We start from the raw sequence: 24173 nt of genomic DNA on the forward strand, positions 1-24173 counted from the left end.
GTCATAGATTTTGTGCCCTTTGAACTCTATACACCCTATATATATATAGTCTTATTTTCTCCCCAGCTTAAATGACATGTGCTGCTGAGTACATTATCTCCAATCCAGAACTTTCTCTGGAGTTCCAGTTTAATCCACTGTCCACTGAAAAGTACTTGGATATTTCACAGTACCCGAAGTAGCACAAATGTAGTATGTTCTAAACTGAAATTGTCAGCTTTCCCCACAAGCCTGTTTCTCCTTCAGTACCACTATTTGGTTAAATTTGAGTTCAATAAATATTTATTGGATGCTTGCTACCATATGTGCCAGGCAGGAAACATGTGCTGGGCATTGTTGATTAAGAGGACAAATATGGCTCTCACCCTCTCATAACAAATACAGTGTGATATCCATTATGATAGGGAAAATACTATCATCTGTTCAAACACATACAGTACCAATTGTGCATGCCAGAAGGCTGGTGGCCAACCGTAACTTCTTTTGTTTTCTCACCACTCCTATTTAACCAATTACTACATCTTTTCAACCTACCTACTTCCTTTCATCTCTATAGCTATCATCATCCTTAGTCTGGATGATATAGCCTCCTAACTGGTCTCCTTGCATATGGTTCTCCTCATCTCCAGTCCATCCTGGCACAGCACCCAGAGTGAACTTCCTAAAGCACAGAAATGCCTTGCCATATCCCTGACTTAACCTTTCATAGGCTTGGGGTGCCTGGATGGCTCAGTGGGTTAAGCCTCTGCCTTCGGCTCAGGTCCTTATCTCGGGGTCCTAGGATTCAGCATGGCATCGCATCAGGCTCTCTGCTCAGCAGGGAGCCTGCTGCCCCCCCCTGCCTACTTGTGATCTCTCTCTGTCAAGTAAACACATAAAATCTTAAAATACAAACAAACAAACAAACAAATTTTCAAAGTCTTCTCATTGTCCTCAGAGTCAAGTCCAAAATTTACAGTATGGTTTACAGAGACTTTCTCCCTTGAGCCTAGCCTTTTCATGCTCCCTACCACAAACTCCATATTTTTACCACACACTAATTCCTCAGATTCTTAAAATGCACTGAGGTCTCCAGTCCTTTGCATATGTATTTTTCTGCCTCTGCCTGAGATACTTCCTCTCCAATCCCACCAATCTTCACCAGCTAACTCTTACTTATCATTCTGATCTCAGCTGAAAGGTCATTTGCACAAGAAAGTCTCTCTTAAGCACTTAGAATTGGGCTGGGACCCTAACTAGGAGCTCCATAGCAAGTTTTACATCATCCTATTGTGATTTTCATGAAACTTTAAAGATTCGTTTATTTTCTGACTTCAGAGGAAGTCTGTGAGCTTTGCCAAGGAAGAAGCCTTTCTCTGTTCTGTTGATAATTGAATCTTTAATGCCTTGTATAGTGCCTGGCACAAAGTAATTTCTCTGGGCCTCAGTTTCCTCATCTATAAAACAAGAATGAGAGAACTGAGCTCATTGTTTGCATTTTGTTGAATATTCTGCATTTTGTTGAATTTTCTTATAGCTCACAATTTTATGGGACAGAAATTTGGATAGGACTCAGGTGCGTGATTCTTCTAACCCGGTGGCATTGGCTAGGCTCATTTAGTAATATTCAGCAGGCAGATGGGTTGGTTTGGAGGGCTTCACTCCCATGTCTGACGCCTTGATGGGAATGATTGGAATGCTGGGATCAGCTGGAGCTGTGAGCTAGAGTGTCAACATGAGACCCCTCCAGCATGGCAGTCTCAAGGTAGTGAAACTTCTTACCTGACTGCTCAGAGCTTCCAGTGTTCAAGAAGCCTGGGCAGAACCTGCAAAGCCTAGTTTCAAAAGGTGCAGAATCTCCAGAGGGTTTTTTTGAGAGTTAAAAGTACTTAGAACAGTGCTTAACTCATAAGTACTATTAGTTATTCTTTTTTTTAGTTTATTTATGTTAAATTTATTTATTTAAGTCATCTCTATATCCATCATAGGGCTGGAATACATGACTCCAAGATCAACAGTCCTATGCTCTTCTGACTGAGGCAGCCAGGCGCCTAGGTATTAATTATTGCTAAAGGGATGCGAAAGTGAATAAGAAATCTTCTTTTCTCAATTAGTGATATGTACCTCCTCGTAAAATAAATACTTACTGCCAAACTCTTAGCCTTCTTACTTCCCTTCAATCTGACCTTTTCCCTACACATGCTCCCTTACCTTCAGGGAAACTGTTTAGTGCAGACAGGCATTAAATATTTATCAATATTTAATGGTCACATGTTTTATTAATAAGAAATCTACATTAATTTCCATTGTATCACTAAAGTAAGTTCATCATAATTCTCAACTGTATAATTCCTATTCTTGTGAACCCGAATCGAGAGTCGGCCTTTGGTAGTAGCCCCTGTTATGACAACGCCACTTCAGCAAGACGAGAGGCGGCCTGGGTTTCCGTCACCACCCCCCAGCTGCAGTAGAAGCTTCAACTGCGTGCCGAGCCCTCCGCGGAATCCTTTCCTCTGGCCCGCCCACCAAAAAAGTACCACTCTAGCACAGCCTCTGCGCCCTCTTCATCTCTATGATATTCTTTTCCTGTTTCCTGATGTTGCATGACGGGAGAAATAGTCTACTTTCCTCCAGCGGTGCCCAGGGAACGACCTAGTTCAGAACTCCATTTCCCGGCGTGCATTGCTGCGTACTCTCAGCCCGCTGGCAGGAGGCCGGTTCCGGTTGCATCAGCGTGGGACCCACGGCGAAATGAGACTGTTCGTGAGCGAGGGCGCCCCGGGGAGCCTGCCGGTGCTGGCCGCGGCGGGCAGGGCCCAGGGCAGAGCGGAGCTGCTTATCAGCACCGTAGGCCCCGAAGGTAGTCGGGCTGGTGCTGGTGGGCGGTAGATGAGGGGGGCGGGACCGAAAAACACGCTCGACATCCATCCCGCAGTTGTCTTCTCCAAACCTCCACCGCGACCATGCACTCCCGTCCACCTCAAACCGCTCCCCCCCCCATTATTCTTGGTCAGCCCGTCCCTACCCTCCTCGTCACATCTTTTCATTAATGGCTTCCCTCAGTTAACCCTCGGTATACCCCTTCCCTCATCTCTAGCCTCTACTTCCATCCCCTCCGCCAATTTTCCCGCATCCCACCTCACTCCAGTGAACCTCTCTCCTTTACATCTTTTCCCACACCCGTCGCGCACCTCCGACCCCCATACTCTCTCTAGTTACTCATCACAACCCCCAGGCATCCCTCATTCACTCCTTTCGGTTTACCTCTTCTTTCTAACCATCTGTTTTGGTACCTCTTAAAAGTAGTTTTCTTGTCAGTTCTTCCAATTCTTTAGATCACTGTTACTCTCGGTTGCTTCAGTGTTTGGCTGCTGCACTGTCCCAATACCACCAACACCGCCCCTCTGCAGTGCCCATCTGTTGCTTCCAACTGGCGGTCTCAGCTGAACACCTGCTAGTCTGTCCAGCTCATTCTGGACCCACCCCCTTGCAGTAGTCCTATCCAGAAATCTTTCCAGTGTCTTTCTTCTGCTTTTCCCTGAACAATGAGATGTTCTTCTAAGTTAAAAAGTTTTTGTTTTCTTTGTTTTTTTGCTCCCTTTCCTCTTCTGCATCAGAGTGCGTGGTCCCGTTCCTGACACGGCCTAAGGTGCCTGTTTTGCAACTGGATAGTGGCAACTACCTCTTCTCCACTAGTGCGATCTGCAGGTCAGTATTGGTCCTTAAGGCAGGGAGGCGGATGAATAAAATCAGGGCTTAGTGTCCGCTGTGTGGCTTTCTTTGAAAGCACTATTTCACTGTGGGAAGGAAATAGCCTAGACAGATGGGCCCCTCTCATTCCACCTTCTGTTGCTCTCTTCCTGGGCAGATACTTCTTTCTGTTATCTGGCTGGGAGCAAGATGACCTCACGAACCAGTGGCTGGAATGGGAAGCTACAGAGCTGCAGGTGGGCCTGAGACATGAGGGATGGCAGGCAGGCCCTTGCTCTTTATGGCCATCCTGATCTGTGTCCCCTACATTTTAGCCAGCTTTGTCTGCTGCCCTGTACTATTTAGTGGTCCAAGGCAAGAAGGGGGAAGATGTTCTTGGCCTAGTCCGGAGAGCCCTGACTCACATTGACCAAAGCTTGAGTCGTCGGAGCTGTCCTTTCCTAGCTGGGGTGAGTTGGGCTCTGAGATGGGGATCAGGGAAAATTATATGATAGAAGAACTAAGATGGAAGGCTATATTCAAAACCCACACTGCCGCTTGTTAGCAGTGTAATCTTGAAAAATCACCAGACTCTAATCCTCAAGTTTTTTCATTTTTGAAATGAGGTAATATTAGTAGGTACCTCAATGGGCTATTGTGAGGATTAAGTGAGGTGACTTAAGGGGCTTAATGAAGTACTTGACACGTAGTAAGTGTTTAGGAAATGGTGGATAAAACGTAGAAAATAAAAGATCAAAAAAAAAAAAAAAAAAGGAAATGGTGGATATTAATGTATGCACTGGGAAGAAACAGTACTTTACCTGTAGACCTTTTCCTTTTCTTTCCTCAACAAAGGAGACAGAATCTCTAGCTGACGTGGTTTTGTGGGGAGCTCTCTACCCATTACTTCAAGACCCAGCCTACCTCCCTGGTGAGAACTCTGCATATCACTTCATCTCCTACCCTAGCCCAGGAGCTTGGTGGAGGAATTATAGAATGGGCAGTACAAAATTGAGGATCCACTTTGAGGCGTAGCTTGACAGGGCAATTACAGCATAAAGATGGTTGAGGGAACTGGGGAAGAGAACTGGAGACACTTCATGAAGAAGGGAGGAGGTCCATTCTTGCCTGCCCATTGCAGATCTGGCTGATTCCCTCTTTTCTCCCATGCCCACAGAGGAATTGGGTGCCCTGCACAGCTGGTTCCAGACCCTGAGTTCTCAGGAGCCATGTCAGAGAGCTGCAGAGACTGTGCTGAAGCAGCAGGGTGTCCTGGCCCTCCGGCCCTACCTCCAGAAGCAGCCCCAGCCTGGCTCCTTTGAGGGGAGGGCTGTCAGCAATGAGCCTGAGGTTTGGAACAGCAGTGGCATGGGGGTGGCTTGGAGAGGGACTTTGAGCATCACCATTAACTCTTAGTTGTTGGAGACCAAGAAAAGTTTCTTTAGTCTGTGAGTTTCCTCACCTGGTGAGAGATTGTGTCTGCTCTCTTCACAGGAGGAGGAGCTGGCTACTCTCTCTGAGGAGGAGATCGCCATGGCTGTAACTGCTTGGGAGAAGGGCCTGGAAAGCTTGCCTCCACTTCGGCCACAGCAGAATCCTGTGTGAGTAGGCACTGAAGAGCAGGCTTTGTTTGTTTTGTTCTGTTTTGTTTTTTAGGTGGGCTCCACACCAGCATGGAGTCCCACACCGGGCTCGAGCTCACGACCCCTGAGATTGAGACCTGCTGATATTAAGAGTCAGATGCTTAAGCTACTGAGCCACCCAGGGGCCCCGGGGCTTGGTTTCTTAAGTGGAAGTTACTGATAGTGCCGATATCTGTCTGACAGCCCCCTTCACTGACCTCTTTAATTTCCATCTTTTCCTTTGGCACTTTGTACCTCTCGCTTATATAGTTATATAATAGAATGTAAGTCCCCCAAGGGTAGAACCCCAGGCCTGCTCCCATTTATGTCTGCCGTGGTAGGAAGCACACTCCTGATGAAGAGTGAGCACCACACAGCGGTGCTGCAGAAGTGCTTAGGGCCTCGGGGTACAAGGATGACTGGGTGGAAGGCCGGTCATTCATGAAGGGGCTGATTTCTCAGCTGGATTTCAGAGCAAGTGACGGCATTCAGTTACAGGGAGTAAAGTCAATGAATGCAGGAGAAATCAGTGAGCTCTCTTCTAAGGAAATGATCTAGAAGACATTCCAGGAAGTAGTTGGAACTCGTAACTGGAGGAGTGAGATTAACAAGAAGAATCATCTGAGTCTTTGTTAACAGTGGAAACCACGGGAATCTGTGAGCTCTCAGGTTGGCCGAAGTTGAAGGACTCAGTAAATGGTGGGAGCGAGTGACTGTAGGCTGAGAATGGTTGGAAAGATCAAAGGAGCCCTGGCAAAGGGTCAGTGCCCAGGAGGGGTGAATACAGGGTGTGTGCAGCCGAGCTGTCGGGTGTGAAGCAGGGGAAGAGCGGAGTGGATGAATGACTGGAGACAGCAGATTGAGTGGCATGACTGGGCCTGATCTGGGAAAGGGTGGGGGCAATGGCTAGGAAGGCAGTAGCTGATGGCTGTGGGCTTGAGTAGGGCCACAGAGATGACTGCCATGGGCTGCGGAGGGGGATGTTGGGTAGGGAAAGACTGGGAAGACATTATGCGGTGGCAGCCTTCGAGTACTTGAAGCAGTGACTGAAGGTCATGCTTCCAGCTGGGAAGAAGGGGAGAGGGCAGTGCTGGGAAGGTGTGCTTGGGTGGCTTTGGGAGTCTGGGGGGTGTGGTGGTTGGACAGAACCAGGAAGAGGGGAGTTGGTCCCTGAGAATGAGCTGGCAAAAAAGAAGCAGTCATGATAGCAAAGTGAGAGGTCAGTGTGGAATGTAGGTGCCTGGCTTTGCTTACTGTGGCAGGGCCCTGCACTTTGACTTGGGGTGGGGGGTTCTCTTGGCTTTTAGGGGAGTTCATGATCCTGTGGTTTCCCGTGAGGAAAAACTTCCGAGATACCTGAGTCTGCAATGGTAGAACGGATCTGTGTCTGGGTGTTCTGTGTGCTCTTGGTCCCTCTGGCTTCTTCTCCATGGACTGTTGTCTTTTTCTTTCCCTACCAGGCTGCCTGTGGCTGGGGAGAGGAATGTGCTCATCACCAGCGCCCTCCCATATGTCAACAATGTCCCACACCTTGGAAACATCATTGGTTGCGTGCTGAGTGCTGACGTCTTTGCCAGGTGGATCCAGCTGCTGGGGGAGGGACCTTTTGAAGGAATGATGGGCCCAAGGGAATAGAATGCCTCAAGGGTGGGGGTTCAGAGGATTCTGGGGACATGGAGGGGGCCAAGATGGGACCCCTGTGATCACCATATCCCCTTCCAGGTACTCCCGCCTCCGCCAGTGGAACACCCTCTATCTGTGTGGGACAGATGAGTATGGTACGGCGACAGAAACCAAGGCTATGGAGGAGGGTTTGACCCCCCAGGAGATCTGTGACAAGTACCATGCCATACATGCCAACATCTACCGCTGGTTTAATATCTCGTTTGATATTTTTGGTCGTACCACTACTCCACAGCAGACCAAGTAGGTTTCCTGTAATCAGGCAGGAATGGAGGGTGAACACTGGGTCTGGGGGCAGTGAGAATGTCCTGGAGACAGAAGGAACCAAAAGTATTGTTTAGACATCCACCCCCATCTCTGCCCCCAAACTTAGGATCTGAATAATGCCCTGAAGTGGATCCCAAGCATGGGGATTCCATAGATGCGGAAGTTGCCCAGGGGCTGAAGGAGTAGTGAGGAAGGGAAGAGACAGGACTTAGACTCGTGGGAACTACGAGCCTTTCCTCTGCTACCTCCCAGCTCTTCCTGGCTGCTTTGGAGTTTGAGGGACATTCCCTCCCACTCCCATGTGGGCTTATAGCAGATGCACTCATTCTTCCTCTGCCTGATACTCATCCTTAATAAAAACTGTGTAGTGGGCAGGTTGTCAGCTTAATAGTGTTAAGCAATTTAGCAGATGGACTGATGAATTTTGATTCTGGGACATAATAAGAAAGAGTACAATCCTGTCCTTTTAGAGATTTTTGGTAGTGAAGAGTACAAAACTGTTAAGTTTATATTTGACAGACATAAATTAAATTCTAGAGTGATGAGGGAAGAGATTGTGTAGGGGAGTTGGGGAGTACATATGAGGGGTCTGGGTCATCTATGAGGACTCCCTAAAGAGGACTAGATGGCCTTGGCCTTGAGGGGCCTTCTGTTTGATTCTTGGGACACTGGGACTGATGTGGGGCCTGGGTGGAGTAGCAGGAGGGCGGGGTGCACTCCTTCCTCTGACTGCCTCTGACCTGGCCCTCCCCTCTGCCTGTCTCACCTTGCCAGAATCACGCAGGACATCTTCCAGCGGTTGTTGACCCGAGGTTTTGTGCTGGAAGACACTGTGGAGCAGCTGCGGTGTGAACGCTGTGCCCGCTTCCTGGCTGACCGCTTCGTGGAGGGCGTGTGTCCCTTCTGTGGCTACGAGGAGGCCCGGGGTGACCAGTGTGACAAGTGTGGCAAGCTCATCAATGCCATTGAGCTCAAGGTGTGAGAGGAGGGTCTCGTGGAAGAAGGAGGAGGGAAACAGTCTCTGTTGTTCAGAGACTGTTCAGAGGTCCCATTTGGAGTTTTATTTTAGCATTCAGGTCCTTTCATTGGTGCCTTTTTATTTTCTTTCTTTTTTCCTTTTTTTAAGATTTTATTACTTAAATTTATTTTAGAGAGAATGAGCAGAAGGAGGAGCGGGAGAAGCAGATTCCCCACTGAGCAGGGAGCCCAAGGTCTGGCTTAATCCCAGGACCCTGGAATCATGACTTGAGCTGAAGGCAGCTTCTTTTTTTTTTTAAGGTTTATTGTGATTTTTATTTGCATCTCAGAAATGCACTTCTGTAGTGCAAGGAGGGAGCTATGTGTCAAACAAACATCCATTGACAGGGAATTCCCCCCCTTCTAATGTTTATCTTTAGTAATTTTTTTTTTAAATTTTTAAAATTTATTTTCAGCGTAACAGTATTCATTGTTTTTGCACCACACCCAGTGCTCTATGCAATCCGTGCTCTCTCCAATACCCACCACCTGGTTCCCCCAACCTCCCACCCCCTGCCCCTTCAAAACCCTCAGATTGTTTTTCAGAGTCCATAGTCTCTCGTGGTTCACCTCCCCTTCCAATCTCCCTCAACTCCCTTCTCCTCTCTAACACCCCATGTCCTCCATGCTATTTGTTATGCTCCACAAATAAGTGAAACCATATGATAATTGACTCTCTCTGCTTGACTTATTTCACTCAGCATAATCTCTTCCAGTCCCGTCCATGTTGCCACAAAAGTTGGGTATTCATCCTTTCTGATGGAGGCATAATACTCCATAGTGTATATGGACCACATTGAAGGCAGCTTCTCAACCAGCTGAGCCACCCAGGCACCCCTCATCAGGGCCTCTTTTTACCCCATCTCATCGCTCAGTTCATTGGACACTTACTGAGCATTTACTACGTGCTCAGCATTGTGCTAGGTGATAGACAAGATGAAGGCGTGCTTCCTTACCTTTGCTCCTGCTTCAGACCACCTGATCTGCGTTTTTTTTTAAAGACTTTATTTATTTATTTATTTGACAGACAGAGATCACAAGTAGGCAGAGAGGCCAGCAGAGAGAGGAGGAAGCAGGCTCCCTGCTAAGCAGAGAGCCTGATGCGGGGCTTGATCCTAGGACCCTGAGATCATGACCTGAGCCAAAGGCAGGCGCCACTGAGCCACCCAGGCGCCCCCTGATCTGCGTTTTTTAATTAGTTCTTTCTCTCTTCCATAAACAAGTCTCCTCTTTTCTGTGCTTACTCATTGGCTAACTTAGTCATTCACTTATACAGCACATGTTTTTTGAGTCCCTATGATAGGGTGGTCACTGGGGACTGCTGGGGATGTAGCAGTGAATAAGACAGATCTTTAGTGTGGGGACGAGACCAACCCTAAAGACAATAGTGTATATATAAGACAAACTGCTGGGAGGCTGTGACAGTGGCTTCTGGGGAAAGGTTTTTAGCCAGGTGATTAGGGAAGGCTTGTCAGAGGACGTAACACGTGAACTGAAAGTTTAACTGAAGAAAATGAGAAGGAGCAAGCCAGGTGATGAGAGGTTTAGAACATTCCAAGAAGAAGGAGCAGGAAATGCGAAGGCGTGCGAGGCAGCAAGCAGCTGAAAAGGCAGAAGGGAGAAGGCCAGCGTAGCTGTAGCACAGTGAGAGGGAGGCTGGATTGAGATGAGGTCAGAGAGGTCAGCGGTGACCAGATGACCTAGTAAGCCAGGGTGGCAGCTGGATGGTAGGCTGTTCCATGGAAAATGGATGGGAGGGAAGCAGGAGAGAAGGGGAGAGACAAGTTTGGAGGCCAGAGTGGTAGCTCAGAAATGGGATGATAGGTTGGCCTAGGTTGGTAACAGCAGGAATGCGAAGGGAAAAAGGATTTGACACAGGTTTCTGAGGCAAACTCTGTAGAACTGGATAGGTGAATTTAGGCTGAGGGGCCGTCACAAAAACGGTGACTTGGAAGTTTCTAGCATGCACCTCTGTTGTGGACAGCAGCAACATCTACGAATGTGGGCAGGCTCGGATGAAGGACAGACACCCGGGTTCCCCTTGTGGTGCCTGTCAGACATCCACACAGAGGCATTAGGTAAGCAGTTGGAGATAGGCTTGGAGAGTTCAGGACAAGGTCCCGAGAGAGTTCTCATCACCTAGCTTCAGAAGCCTGGAGCCTGGCTGGCTCAGTCAGGAGAACTTGCACCTCTTGATCTCAGGGTCGGTCCTGAGTACAAGCCCCACGTTGGGCATGGAGTCTACTCAAAAAAGAAAAAGATTCAAAAGCCTAGATCAAAACTCACTGGGAAGCTTTCATTGATTGGCCCTCCCTTCCCCCAAACTGTTGAGTCCTCTTGCCGTCATCCGCCAGTGTTTGCATAGTCAGCGTGTGCTGAGAAAATAACTTTTTTTTTTTTTTTTAAGATTTTATTTATTTATTTGACAGAGAGAAATCACAAGTAGATGGAGAAGCAGGCAGAGAGAGAGAGAGGGAAGCAGGCTCCCTGCTGAGCAGAGAGCCCGATGCGGGACTCGATCCCAGGACCCTGAGATCATGACCTGAGTCGAAGGCAGCGGCTTAACCCACTGAGCCACCCAGGCGCCCCAGAAAATAACTTTTTTTAAAGAAATATTTATTTATTTGCCGGGGGGGTGCACACACAAGCAGGGGGAGTGGCAGGCAGAGAGAGAGGCAGACTGCCTGCTGAGTAGGGATCCCAATGTGGGACTTGATTCCAGGACCCTGAGTTCATGACCTGAGCCAGAGGCAGGTGCTTAACCAACTGAGCCACCCAGGCATCCCCAAATAGCTATTTCTTGACGTTTTGCTTTGGAAAGGCCTGCACTTGTTTCTCATGAGAAGTTCCTTGGGGAGAAGAACTGTGTGTCTCCACTCCTTCCTTCCCTCACGCAGCTGCTTACAGTGCAGTGCTCTTTACTTAGCCTGTGCTCAAAAGAATGCTTTTTCCTGTTCTTTGCAGTGACAGGACAGAGTCGTGAAACTCTGAGCAGCAAATGCTGTGCTCTGTGGACTTGAGTCTTCAAGTTCACAGAAGGCCCAAGAAAGCATGAAGCTCAGTGAGATGGCTTACTGGGGAGCTCATCCCTTTGTGCGTCCCTGCTTGCTGCACAGTTCCCTTTGGCCTGAAGTCCTGATCCTACCTCACCTTGGACAACCCCTTCCCTTGAATTTCTTTTACAGAAGCCTCAGTGTAAAGTCTGTCGGTCCTGCCCTGTGGTGAAGTCCTCTCGGCACCTGTTCCTGGACCTGCCTAAGGTAAGTGGGCCTTTGCCTCAAGCTAGTCTGCATAGCCTCTTTGGCTTCCTCTGCCTCAGCCACAGATCTGTACCAGGCCATGCATGAATGTTTTTAATTTCCCTTTTAAAAATATATAGGCTTACTGTAAAAAAGGCATAACAGATTAAAGGGGACAGAATGCAAGGCCCAGGCCCATTCCCCAGAGGTACTAACTACTGCTCATTTTCCTTTGTGTCTATGCAAGTAAACATATGCATATGAAACTATTTTCCTGTTTTTTTCTTTTTCCTAATATAAATTAGATCATGGCATTCATATGGTTCTGCACTCTCTTTTTTTACTTTATAATGTGTTGAGTGGATTTTCCGCATTAGTAGGTTTGCCTTCTTTTTTTTTTTTTTTTTTTTTAAGATTTTATTTATTTATTTGACAGAGAGAGAGAGTAAGAGAGGGAACACAAGCTGGGGGAGTGGGAGAGGGAGAAGCAGGTCTCCCACCGAGCAGGGAGCCTGATCGGGGGGCTCTATCCCAGGACCCCAGGATCATGACCTGAGCCTAAGGCAGACACCCAACGACTGAGCCACCCAGGCGCTCCAATTTGCCTCCTTATTAAGTTTGGAAATAATTTCAAGTTCACAAAAAGAGCTGCAAGAATAAACAGTTGCGCCATAAAGAACCTGGTGTGCCCATTACCTTGCTTTACTAGGTGTTCAGATTTTGCTCTTTTTAGCACATCCTTGCTCTTTGCACATATGTGTGTGCATACATAGCCTCTTTAATCTTTCTCTTTTTAAATATTTATTTATTTGTTGAGAGAAGGGAGCATGTACACACTCAGTGAAAAGGGGCAGAGAGAGGGGAGTCTCAAGCTGACTCCGCTGAGCGTGGCGCCCAATGCCGGGCTTGATGCCATGATCCCGAGATCACTGTCTGAGCCAGACGCTTAATGGACCCTGCCACCCAGGTGTTCCATGTCATCTTTACTCTTAAATAGTTAATTATGTTTCCTAAGGAAAAAAAGACATTCTTGCATAGCCATAGTAAACAACTGCAAGAAATTTAACATTGATACAGTTGTCTGATCTACCATATTTCGGTTTTGTGAGTTATCCCAATAATATCTTTTGTAGAGTTTTTTTTCTTTTAGTACACAGTCTAGTTCACGGTCATGTATTGCATTTAATTTTTCTCTTTAGTTTCCTTTAATGTGAAACAGTTCCTCAGCCTTTCTTTATCTTTTGCCTTTTCACAGTGTTTAAGACTGTGGTCTCTGCCCTTCCCCCCGCAATAGAATATTCCTTATTTTGGTTTGTTCCCTGTTTCCTCATGATTGAATTCAGGTTGTGCATTCTTAGTTGGAATACTACCTAAATGATTGTGTTCTTTCCAGAGGTACATGATGGCCATTTCCCCCTCACTGGTGATGTTAATTTGTCTAGTCAAGGTGTTACTCATTTCCTCTACTATTCAATTAACATTTTTCCCTTTGCAACTATAAGCAATCTGTGGGAGTATATTTTTAAAACATACAGATACCCCGTTCATTATTAAAAGGTGCTCTATAGATTTAGCATCCATTTATTTAGTCATTCTTTTTTGTTTTTGTTTTTGTTTTTTGTTTTGGGGGGCGATTTTATTTATTAAGAGAGAGCGAGCAAGCACAAGCAGGGGGAGGGGCAGAGGGAGAGAGAGAAGCAGGTTTTCCACTGAACAAGGAGCCCTCTGCAGGGCTGGATCCCAGGACCCCAGGATGATGACCTGAGCTGAAAGCAGACACTTAAGCAACTGAGCCACCTAGGTGCCCCTTAGTTAATCATCTTATATCCTGAACCGCTTTTCATGAAGCTTTTCCAACTCTACCACTCCTACACATGTACCCTTCTCTTTTGCTCATTTATTAGTTATCCATTTTCAGTGTGGGCTCATGGATTTCTGTTGTTTTCAGTGGTTTGCAAATGGTTCCTGTCATGAATAATTTTCATGTTCACATTGTCCCCTCATTTGGCTGGTGGGAGTCTTTTTTTTTTTTTTAAATGATTTTATTTATTTATTTATTTGAATGAGAGAGAGAGCATGAGAGGAGAGAGGTCAGCAGGAGAAGTAGACTCCCCACCAAGCAGGGAGCCTGATGCGGGACTCAGTCCTGGGACTCCAGGATCATGACACGAGCTGAAGGCAGCCGCCCAACCAGCTGAGCCACCCAGGCACCCTGGTGGGAGCCTCTTTTTTTATTTTTTTTTTTAAGATTTTATTTATTTATTTGACATACAGAGATCACAGGCAGGCAGAGAGGCAGGCAGAGAGAGAGGAAGGGAAGCAGGCTCCCCGCTGAGCAGAGAGCCCAATGCGGGGCTCGATTCCAGGACCCTGGGATCATGACCTGAGCCGAAGGCAGAGGCTTTAACCCACTGAGCCACCCAGGCACCCCTGGCAGGAGCCTCTTTAAGATCATTTCTCTGTGTGTTTTTGACATCTCCCACCTTTTAGCTAAGAGCTTCCTTATTTCCTGGCATAACAAGGTATCTAGGTTCATCTATTACAGCCTAAGAATCAACCATTTCTCCACAAAGCCCTGGTTCATTTTAGTAGAGAACGGCATTAGAGACCCAGATCGAGGCGTGTGGTCATTGTGGGATGTCTTTGCTCTGGTCCCTTCCCCCAAAAAGTGTTAGGCATTCATCTGAAGTTCACACTAACTCCGGTGATTCTAGTCCATCCCTACAGAGGTCTTTCCCCACTTCCCTTATTTCGTGTTTGTATCTCCCTTCTAACACAGTAAGTACCTGGCTCCTGACCTTTACTCCTTTCCTTGATCCTTTAGTACACCTAAAAATAATTTCAGAATTGCTTCATAGTTTCCAGTAAATTGTGATTATAAATAATGCTGCAGCAGATAACTTTGTGCTTGTGAATTTTTATACTGTTGGAAGTGTGTCTGCAGGATCAATTCCTTGAAAGTGATTACTTGCATATGTAGTTTATTGCCAGATTTTCCTCTGTAGGTGTTTTGTTTTGCCTTCCTTCCAGCATTGTGTGCACCTGTTTCCCCACAGTCTCACCAGTAGAGGTCTTGTCAAGCTTCAGAAGCTATGGTATTTATGTGCATAAATCACATGAACCATTCCTTCCAACAGATTTATCTTTGTTTTTCTCCTTATAAAAGTGAAATAAGCTTGTTTCTAAAATTCCAGGTAGAAATATTGTATAAAAGTGGATGTCCCATGTAATTCCATCTGATACATATTTTTCTTCACGGTTTTTCCTGAGCTTCTGTTCATCTGTATGCTATTATTTTTAGAATTTATATTCTCTAGTATTTTGTGGTTTGCTTTACTTAATAAACGTGTCTTGAAGATCTTTACACGTCAGAACGTACAGATCTAACTCACTCTTTAATGGCCTTAAAAGTATTTCGTTGTTGGGGCACCTGGGTGGCTTATGGGTTAAAACCTCTGCCTTCGGCTCAGGTCTTAATCTTAGGGTCCTGGGATCGAGCCCCGCATCAGGCTCTCTGCTCAGCAAGGAGCCTGCTTCCTCCTTTCTCTCTCTCTGCCTGCCTCTTTGTCTACTTGTGATCTCTGTATGTCAAATAAATAAATAAAATCTTTTTTAAAAAATGTGTTTCGTGGGCGCCTGGGTGGCTCAGTGGGTTAAGCCGCTGCCTTTGGCTCAGGTCATGATCTCAGGGTTCTGGGATCGAGTCCCGCATCGGGTTCTCTGCTCAGCAGGGAGCCTGCTTCCTCTTCTCTCTCTCTGCCTGCCTCTCTGCCTACTTGTAATCTCTCTCTGTCAAATAAATAAATAAAATCTTTAAAAAAAAAAAAATTCTTAAAAAAAAAAATGTGTTTCGTTGTATTGATACACCATATTTCTTCAAACCTCTACTGAACCATAGGAGTTGATTGCAATTTTTTTGCTATGATGAATAGTGTCTTCCTTATATATGCATCCATGCACTTTTGTGTATTTTTTTTTAAAGATTTTATTTATTTATTTGATAGACAGAGATCACAAGTAGGCAGAGAGGCAGGCAGAGAGAGAGGGGGGAAGCAGGCTCCCCACTGAGCAGAGAGCCCAATGTGGAGCTCAATCCCAGGATCCTAAGATCATGACCCGAACTGAAGGCAGAGGCTTAAACCACTGAGCCACCCAGGCGCCCTCACTTTCGTGTATTTTTATTTCAAAAATTTCTACCAGTGGAATTGCTGTGTCAGAGTCACTAGTGATTTAATTCTATATTGCTAAACTACTCCAGAGAGGTGGTACATGTTTATCCTTACTCAAACTAGTATGAGACTCTCCTAAATCAGCTGACTTTCTCTGCCGTCTCAGCTGGAAAAACGACTGGAGGAGTGGTTGGGGAAGACATTACCTGGCAGTGACTGGACACCCAATGCCCGGTTCATTATTCGTTCTTGGCTTCGGGATGGCCTCAAGCCACGCTGCATAACCCGAGATCTCAAATGGGGAACCCCTGTGCCCTTAGAAGGCTTTGAGGACAAGGTAAAAACCCTATGCTTTATTCATATGTCCTATTATTCTGCCTTTTGGTTGAGACCCTGAGCTAGCAGAATAGACTGTTGATTATGTCTTGCTTCAGTTGGAAACTGGGTTGGTGAGGTTCTCCCAGTGTTCCTTCATCCTAGTCTCTCTCCTTCCTCCTGGCCCTCCAGGTATTCTATGTCTGGTTTGATGCCACTATTGGCTACTTGTCCATCACAGCCAACTACACAGACCAGTGGGAGAGATGGTGGAAGAACCCAGAACAAGTGAGTTCTTGTTTAGCCTGTCCATGGGAAGGGTGTGTGCATTGGGTGGTTAGGGGTGGATATCTGATCTTTCTTGGGCCTTTGAAAAAGATCTCAGGAGTTTTGTTTCCCAACTGTATTCTGTAGGTGAACCTGTATCAGTTCATGGCCAAAGACAATGTTCCCTTCCACGGCTTAGTTTTTCCATGTTCAGCTTTAGGAGCTGAGGACAACTATACCTTGGTCAGCCACCTCATTGCTACAGGTACCCTGGAAGACTGAAGATGGGGGGATTCCTAGGGAATGAGGGCTGAGGCCTTCCAGAATGAAGATCCTGGAGAGGTCCTCGATCTTGAGTTTGGAGGTGAAATGATACAGGAAGTTAGAACATGAGAACTTAACCCAAAAGAAGGGAACAGGAACCTAAAGAAAGCATAAGTCTGAAGCTAAAATTCTGTAGTGAGTAAAAGCAAAGGGAAAAAAGTCGAAAATGGAGAGGAAGGGATCCCCAAGTTCTTTGCAGGCCTGCTACTCAAGAAATGTTGCTGGACACCCGTAGTTGAGGTTGAGGGAGAGGAGGAGTTAATGGGTCAGAGAGGGAAAGGTGTGATTTGAGCACATGGTTCTCATTCTACTTCTCTGTCCAGAGTACCTGAATTATGAGGATGGGAAATTCTCCAAGAGCCGGGGCGTGGGAGTGTTTGGTGACATGGCCCAGGACACAGGGATCCCTGCTGACATCTGGCGCTTCTATCTGCTCTACATTCGGCCTGAGGGCCAGGACAGTGCCTTCTCTTGGACAGACATGTTGCTCAAGAATAATTCTGAACTGCTTAACAACCTGGGCAACTTCATCAACAGGTGGGACTTGGGTGGGGGTGTGTCAGAGTTAGTGGATGAACTGTGGGCAGAGCAGGGTGGAGTGGTGGCTAGCTCTGCTCCACTAGGCGGGAGAGATGGGAGAGATGGGGGTGACGAGGCGGGAATGAGCAGGAGCTGTGAGGGATTGGGTGGACAATGTGGAAAGTGGATTTCTAGCAAATCGTACCCCATCCTGGAACATAGTAGGATACGTTTGCTTGGGTGAAGTCAGTTGTATGGGTGTGCTTTAGCAAAGTTGGTCATAAAGTGAATTTTTTTTTTTTTAAAGATTTTATTTATTTATTTGACAGACCGAGATCACAAGTAGGCAGAGAGGCAGGCAGAGGGAGAAGAGGAAGCAGGCTCCCCGTGGAGCAGAGAGCCTGATTTGGGGCTTGATCCCAGGACCCTGGGATCATGACCTGAGCTGAAGGCAGAGGCTTTAACCCACTGAGCCACCCAGGTGCCCCCATAAAGTGAATTTTTGAAAACTGGTATCATTTTAATATTCTTTATAGAATTGGAAATGTGTTCTCTCCTAGCAAAAAAATTCACTTGCAGACCATTAGACAAGTTTGGCGGAAGAAAAGGGTTATTTTAGTGTAGAGGTGGGAGACGCTTCCTGTATTTTGGGGGTTTTGTTACTCGAGGCTCACACTCCATCAGCAGCCCCACCTCTACTCTTCTGCTGGCTGGTTCCCATTCTCTATGGCCCCCGCCCTCTCACATCTGGCTGTCAGCAGTATTGCGTAGACCGTCTCTGAGAGTATTGGATAGCAAGTTACCTGTATTTCAACTTGATCGTTCTTTGCATCACTTTCTTAAAAATCAGATGGACGTTGCTTCAGTTTATCAGGTTTCTTATTCTTAGTGGGGAGAGAGAACAAGGAATGGATTTGTTAAGCTTTGCTTTCTAACTGGAGGGAGCCAAGAGGCGTCCGTCCTGGGAGAGTGGAGAATTAGGAAAATCAGGTCAGATTTCTAGGAGGAGACTGGGCAGTAATTCCTTTTTTCTCTTCCCTTTCCTTACTCCCCTCCCAGAGCTGGGATGTTTGTGTCTAAGTTTTTTGGGGGTTATGTGCCAGAGATGGTGCTTACTTCGGATGATCGGCGCCTGGTGGCACATGTCACCCTGGAACTCCAGCACTACCACCAGCTGCTGGAGAAGGTCCGGTAAGCAAGGAGGCATTTGGGTCTCACTCATCTTCCCTGAGCTGTGCCAGCCGGTGAGAGCCCCCCGCTGGTCACTCTCAGGCTTTACACTGTGGCCTGGCCCCTCCCTTCCCAGGATCCGGGAGGCCCTCCGCAGTATCCTAACCATCTCTCGCCATGGCAACCAGTACATTCAGGTGAATGAGCCTTGGAAGCGGATTAAAGGCAGTGAGGCTGACAGGTAAGTTTGGCTACAGGAATAACATGGCAGTGGGCCATGTCCTCCTGGAAAGTCTAACATCTCTTCTTCTGCAGGCAGCGGGCCGGGACCGTGACAGGCCTGGCAGTGAACATAGCTGCCTTGCTGTCCGTCATGCTGCAGCCTTATATGCCCACGGTCAGTGCCACCATCCAGGCCCAGCTGCAGCTGCCACTGCCGGCTTGCAGCATCCTGCTCACAAACTTCCTGTGCACCCTACCAGCTGGACACCAGATTGGCACAGTAGGTCCAAGGGCTGGAGGGGCTGGCCTCTGAGCATCCCTGCCTTTGCCGTGCAGCCTTTGGGCTGAGGTCAGAGAACTTGGACATAGGACTCTCATAGCTGTTCTCTGAACCCTTACCCCACGCCTCCCCACTCTGCACTTACGCTTGTTTCTGATAGAAAGTCCTTGGTATTGCTCACAAGCCCAGTATCAGCTAGCCCACGTGCCATCATCGCTCTTCACACCAGAGCTCAGGACCTGGCATGTAAACTAATTGGTCTTCGGTAGGTGTTTGGAAGAAACATCACAGTCCCCTGGTCTCCATAATGCCGATAGGCAGTAAGCAGGGAGAAAATACAGGATAGCCGTTTCCCCTTTGATACAAGAGGAGAAAGTCCACCTCTGTACCCTTGTCATCCCAGCATCCTCAGTCTTAGACCTTGCTGATAGTTTGGGCTTTCAGAGTGCGTGCCAGTGCTTTATCTGGATTCTTTACTCAAGTCGGCAGCTATCTGCTCATTTGTTTCTTCTAAAACTACATATGTAGAGTCTCAGAATGCCAGTGATTGGGGACAGAGAGGCCCTCTGTATGGTCTGGCAGGGTTTCTCCCTCATCAGTGAATGATTATGGAATTCTTTCTTCACAGGTCAGTCCCTTATTCCAAAAACTGGAAAATGACCAGATTGAAAGTTTGAGGCAGCGCTTTGGCGGAGGCCAGGTGAGAAAGCCAGACTGCGCTGTCCCCCCAGCAAGAGCCACAGTGTCTGGGTCCCTAAGTAGCTCTCAGTACTCTCCCTCTTCTGGGCCTGCTGCTTCCTTCCTGGGAGTTAACAGCAAGAGCCCTTGCAGTGAAATGTCATCACTGTCCCCCCCCACCCCCCACCCCTGGGCTGTGAGGTGAAACTCGAGGCCAGGGCTGTTTACAGAGCAGGTGCTAACAGTTGTCCTTCTCCAGGCCCAAGTGCCCCCCATGCCAGTTGTCGTAGAGGCTGCGGCCACAGCTGCTCCGCGGCAGGTACAAGTGCTCATGGATGAAGTGGCAAGACAGGTACTCGGCAGAAGCCCCGAGGGATTGCGGAAACACGGACTCCTCAAAAACTTCTCTCTGGTCTCACTACTCTTCTTCCCCCACCTATTCTGCTCTTAGGGCAACATTGTCCGAGAACTGAAAGCGCAGAAGGCAGACAAGAACCAGGTTGCTGCTGAGGTGGCTAAGCTCTTGGATCTGAAGAAACAGTTGGCTCTAGCTGAGGGGAAACCCCTTGAAACCCCTAAAGGCAAGAAGAAAAAGTGAAAGAGGCTGGCTCATAGAAAGTTACTTTAATGGATATGGACAGTAATAAATAAATTTACAATCTCTATATACATGCTCAGACCCTTTCCTGTTGTCTACCCCAAGCTTTCCCGCCTCCTGAATAGATGGGGTTGAGGGTCACATCATTGGCACTGGAGAAAGATGGTCAGCGGCCACTTTTGCGAAAGGTAGGTGGTGGCCCGAGGGGGAAATGATGGTCCCAACTCTTCATGCTTGGTGCAGATTAACCATTCGGTCAATGAGAGCTCGGCGAGTCGCCTCTACCTCCCTGGTCAGGCGCTCGATTTCCTGCTTGAGTCGTTCATTCTCTTCAGCTAGCTGTGCCACTTTCCTTTCATTCTCTTGTTCTTTCTCCTTCATGCGTTGCTTTCCAGCCACAGCTGGGGACTGACCACTCTGTTTCCGCTTCCTGGGTCTTCTCTGGTCTTCCTCTTCTTCCTCCTGAGCCAGGGAGCTCTGACTGGAATCTGGAGAGCGAGGGCTCTGGGAGCTGTTTGTGACCTCTGCTGGTCCTGGCTCCTCAGTCAGCCAAGCCAGAGAGGCAGGGTCAAGAGTGGTGAAGGTTTCTGATTCTTCCTTCAAGGGAATGAGGAAAAGGTAGGATAGGTATTAGTTGAGAAGCGAAGGGCAATGCCCCCCACCTAGCTTTAGTCATCACATTCTCACCTCCTTGTTTCCAGAGGGGGAAATGTAGGTACCCCCATTTTCATCTGAGGACAGCACTTCTTGCAGGTCCTCATACCAGGCTTCCAGCTCCCAGCTGGACAGTGTCCCGAAGGAAAAAGGCAAGGACTCAGCTGCCATCTCTGCAGTTTGATCACGTTCTGGAAAAGGACATACTCAGGATGAGGGGTTGGGGGGAGAGGAACAACTCCATAAAGCAATCAGATAGTCTATATAGGTTGGCAAACTTGCCTGGTACCTGTTTGCAGATACAGTTTTACTGGAACATAACTACATTCATTTATTTACATATTGTTTATGGCTGCCTTCATGCTGTAAGAGTGAAGACCTCAGCATCCAAAATATTTACTGTTTGGCCCTGTCAAATGTATCAATTGGTCTGTATCAATATTCCCTCTTTGCTGCTTTTTGCCTGGCATTTGAAGAAGCATGGGTCTACCACATACATTCTTATGGGATCCTGGTAAAAGTCCTGAGCCTCCCTTGAGGAACTCTGTTGGTAGTTTTCAGGGGGCGATTATCAGACCATCTTGTGTTCCTTTCTCCTCCTGTGAGGGGAGTCCTCTGGGTGAGTCTAATCTTGATGGGGGCTGAGGTGTGGTAAGACCAAAAAATTAACTTTGCTGGGGATGACTGCTCACTCAGCCAGCTTTCAATTAGGACATGCTCTAAGAATAGTGATTTGGTCACCTAGATAGGGGCAGGCCAGGAAGATGGATGTGGCCTGTCAGCAAATGTCTGCTCAGATTCAAATCCTCCTCTCCTGTTTTCTTTAGCTGTTTTCATAACTTAGTAGGGCCCCAGTACAGGGACCCTAAGCAGCATCTCTTAAGAATTGGTTTTGGGAAAGGGATGGTAAAATTACCTGCTCTCAAGTGTGGTGATGTATGAAGATACACTTCCTTCTGGAACACTGTGGGGATCAAAGACAGATGTTAGCCATTTTTGGAAGGAGAGAGGCAGCTCTTTTTATTTCCAGCCTCCTGCTGGTCTTTCCTTACTTCCTGTCTTTGAGGGTGTGGACGGTCAGTGGTCCTTGCAGTCATTTCCAAGGACAGAGGAGAGCCTGACCTTTATTTTTAGTGGCTGACATTTGTAGTCCCAATTACATAATAGAAAAGTCACGGCCAACTCCATGGCTTCAAGGTAGGCCTCAAACCTGCCAGGGTAAGGACTGGACTACAGGGAAGGGAAAAAATCAAGTGGTATTTCTCTAATTCCACTCACACCCTGACATATTCTAAATGCACATTTCCAGTTTCGGTGTCTCCTGGGACCTCCAACTGTGTTACATAATTGCTTATTTGAATCTCCTTCTGGGTATCTAAAAAGGCGTCTCAGACTTAATATGTCCAAAGACAAATTCTGGTCATCTTCCCTTCCATGGTCTTCCCCAGGTCAGTAAATCAGTAAATGGCAACTCTACTTGCTTAAGCCAAAAGCCTTAGCACTGTCCCTGATTCCTCAGTCACATCCCACAAGTCAAACCACCAGCTAAATTTTAAAACTTATTCTTCAAAAACCCACAACCCAGTTGCATTGTTTTCAATCTGGATCAAGTTATTATCCTCTCCGTTGGATTACACAGTTTCTGCTCTTGCCACACCTCCCCAAGTCCATTCCCAACAAAAAGCCAGAATGAGCCTTTAAAAACCTGTCAGGTCCTGTCATGTTCAAAACCCTTCAATGACTTCCAATTGCACAAATATTAAAGGCTAAGGTACTTAAAATGGCTTCGCAGACCTCACACAATCTACTCTTCTCATTGACCACTTTCCCCCTTAACTCACTCTAGTCCAGCCACCTGGCCTCCTGTTTCTTCCCATTCCCATGCTCCCAACCTAGGACCTCTGTTCTTGCTGTTCCTTCTCCTGGAAAGCTCTTCCTTTCACATACCTGCGCGGCTTACTCCCTTGCCTCTTTTTAGATCTTTTAAATGTCACCTCATTTAAATGCGAGAGAATCCCTAGCCATCCAAGGTAAAACTGTAACCCCACCCTGAGCACTGGCTACCCTTCCATGCTTTGGTTTTCTCCACTGCACTTGTATTTGTTCACCGTGAACCTTTTCCCACTGAAATGTAAGCTCTGCTAGAGCAGAGATTTTCTTGTTCATGGATATATCCTGGGCCTGAAATGCATGGCACACAGTAGGTGCATGGTAAGTAATTTGTAAGAAAAGCACGGACAAATTCTCCCTGGTCTCTTACAGGGAAGGGAGGAGGAAGCCCAGAAGCCAGAGCAGCAGCTGCTTATCCCTAGGGACTGGAGATGCAATATCGCCCAGAGTGTTTCTCTTCAGGGCTGTCCTCCCTGGGGAACCCTCCTTGCCTTCCAGTGTGTGGGATGCTGCTTTCATCAGCACTGGAGTCCCAGACCAGAGGGCTGCAAAGCCAAACAGGGGGCTGGCCTGATGCAATGGTTACACACACAGATTATTAGTTGGAGACAGGACAAGGGGAAAGAGGCAGGGACCTATCTCAGGGGAAGGACCGTACACTGGGGAGACCCCAAATGGCTTCCCACACTTAAGAAATTCAGGATGCTCTCTTGTGCAGGAGGCCCAAGGACCTCTGGGGGAATGGGAAAACCCATCTCCGCTCCCTATCCATCGGCACCCCTCCCCTCAGTCTTGGGTCAGTCTCCTTAAGGTTCTCTTCTTCATTAGGGTGTGGAATGGCTGTCCTGTGGAGGATCCAGGAGCCCCAGCTATCGACGTGGCCACTCTGGCCCTGAGACGCTAGGGCTGAGACAGGACTGGAGGTGGGGTAGGGGTAGTGGCATTTGGTGGTGGTAAACGGGAGTCAGAGTCATGAACTATGGTCTTCCAGGCCTCTCGGCGTGGAGGAGTGTCCTGTTGCTCCGCCTTCCACCGGACAGGCCCAACGAGGAGGGCTGGGGTCAGCAACGGAAGATGATAAACCTTCCGAGGGCATCCGGACCCCTTGGCCCAACGGCACCGAGCAAGGCCCATGCTCCGGGCAGGGGTGGGGGTGACACTACCGTCCGAAGGAAGAGAGGTCTGTGAGCACCACTCCTAAATAAAGGATGCTCCCCATCCCTCCCTCGGACTGTCGCTGACTTCATCGGGGAAGGGGTGGGGCCACATCCTAAAAAGCATATGCCCCAACTTTGAGGGGCCAGCCAGTGTTCCCCAAGAATAGGAGGGTAAAAAGTAGATGGGGGATCAGTACTCGCCTCTCTCCTCAGGTTCCGGATCTGATTCTGGCTCTGTGGCTGCCACCCGCTCATCTTCAACATGATATTAACTGGGTCTCAGACTCAAGCCTCTGACCTCGGTAGCGCCGAACACTGATCTTTTAAGAAGGTCTTGCCCTCCTCTCAGGGGTGGGTCCAGAAGCTTACCAGTCAGAACGCGGCACGCCGGCGCTGGCCCCGCCTCACCCCTTACATCCGCCACTCAGAAGCC

At 47.8% G+C, this 24173-nt stretch overlaps 2 protein-coding genes across 4 annotated transcripts; one reads left to right on the forward strand and one right to left on the reverse strand.

The window, feature by feature from the left end:
* The first annotated feature begins 2617 nt into the window (after positions 1–2617).
* On the forward strand, positions 2618–20110 carry MARS1 (methionyl-tRNA synthetase 1). Of its 2 annotated transcripts, XM_032348765.1 has the most exons (21): positions 2618–2839; positions 3597–3687; positions 3848–3926; positions 4005–4139; positions 4525–4600; positions 4847–5019; positions 5164–5270; positions 6752–6868; positions 7014–7217; positions 8016–8217; positions 11444–11518; positions 15833–16003; positions 16174–16269; positions 16396–16513; positions 16896–17109; positions 18151–18282; positions 18398–18502; positions 18577–18763; positions 19392–19463; positions 19701–19793; positions 19893–20110. In XM_032348765.1, the coding sequence occupies exons 1-21, from the start codon at positions 2731–2733 to the stop codon at positions 20037–20039; spliced, it is 2703 nt and encodes a 900-aa protein (XP_032204656.1). In that variant the 5' UTR covers positions 2618–2730; the 3' UTR covers positions 20040–20110. The 2 variants fall into 2 exon arrangements, with proteins under 2 accessions (XP_032204656.1, XP_032204657.1); XM_032348766.1 differs by lacking the exon at positions 2618–2839 and having other exon boundaries at positions 4036–4139.
* DDIT3 (DNA damage inducible transcript 3) lies at positions 20051–24062 on the reverse strand. 2 transcript variants are annotated; one of them, XM_032348775.1, is made up of 4 exons: positions 23942–24062; positions 21610–21657; positions 20727–20884; positions 20051–20636 (listed from the first exon to the last, which is right to left on the reverse strand). In XM_032348775.1, exons 3-4 carry the CDS (start codon positions 20862–20864, stop codon positions 20268–20270), a joined length of 507 nt encoding a protein of 168 aa, XP_032204666.1. In that variant the 5' UTR covers positions 20865–20884; positions 21610–21657; positions 23942–24062; the 3' UTR covers positions 20051–20267. The 2 variants fall into 2 exon arrangements, with proteins under 2 accessions (XP_032204666.1, XP_032204667.1); XM_032348776.1 differs by lacking the exons at positions 21610–21657; positions 23942–24062 and having other exon boundaries at positions 20727–21603.
* Positions 24063–24173: the final 111 nt, after the last annotated feature.

This window comes from Mustela erminea, chromosome 6 (genome assembly GCF_009829155.1).
Source record: "Mustela erminea isolate mMusErm1 chromosome 6, mMusErm1.Pri, whole genome shotgun sequence".
Lineage (NCBI taxonomy): Eukaryota > Metazoa > Chordata > Mammalia > Carnivora > Mustelidae > Mustela > Mustela erminea.

Bases quoted from the DNA above. Each gene is read 5' to 3' on its own strand.
- DDIT3 (XM_032348775.1), bottom strand. From the start codon at position 20,864: ATGGCAGCTGAGTCCTTGCCTTTTTCCTTCGGGACACTGTCCAGCTGG. The intron at 20,637-20,726 runs GTGAGAATGTGA...ATTCCCTTGAAG, and splicing joins CCCCCTCTGGAAACAAGGAG to GAAGAATCAGAAACCTTCAC.
- MARS1 (XM_032348765.1), top strand. From the start codon at position 2,731: ATGAGACTGTTCGTGAGCGAGGGCGCCCCGGGGAGCCTGCCGGTGCTG. The intron at 8,218-11,443 runs GTGTGAGAGGAG...TTTCTTTTACAG, and splicing joins TCAATGCCATTGAGCTCAAG to AAGCCTCAGTGTAAAGTCTG. The intron at 16,004-16,173 runs GTAAAAACCCTA...CTGGCCCTCCAG, and splicing joins TAGAAGGCTTTGAGGACAAG to GTATTCTATGTCTGGTTTGA.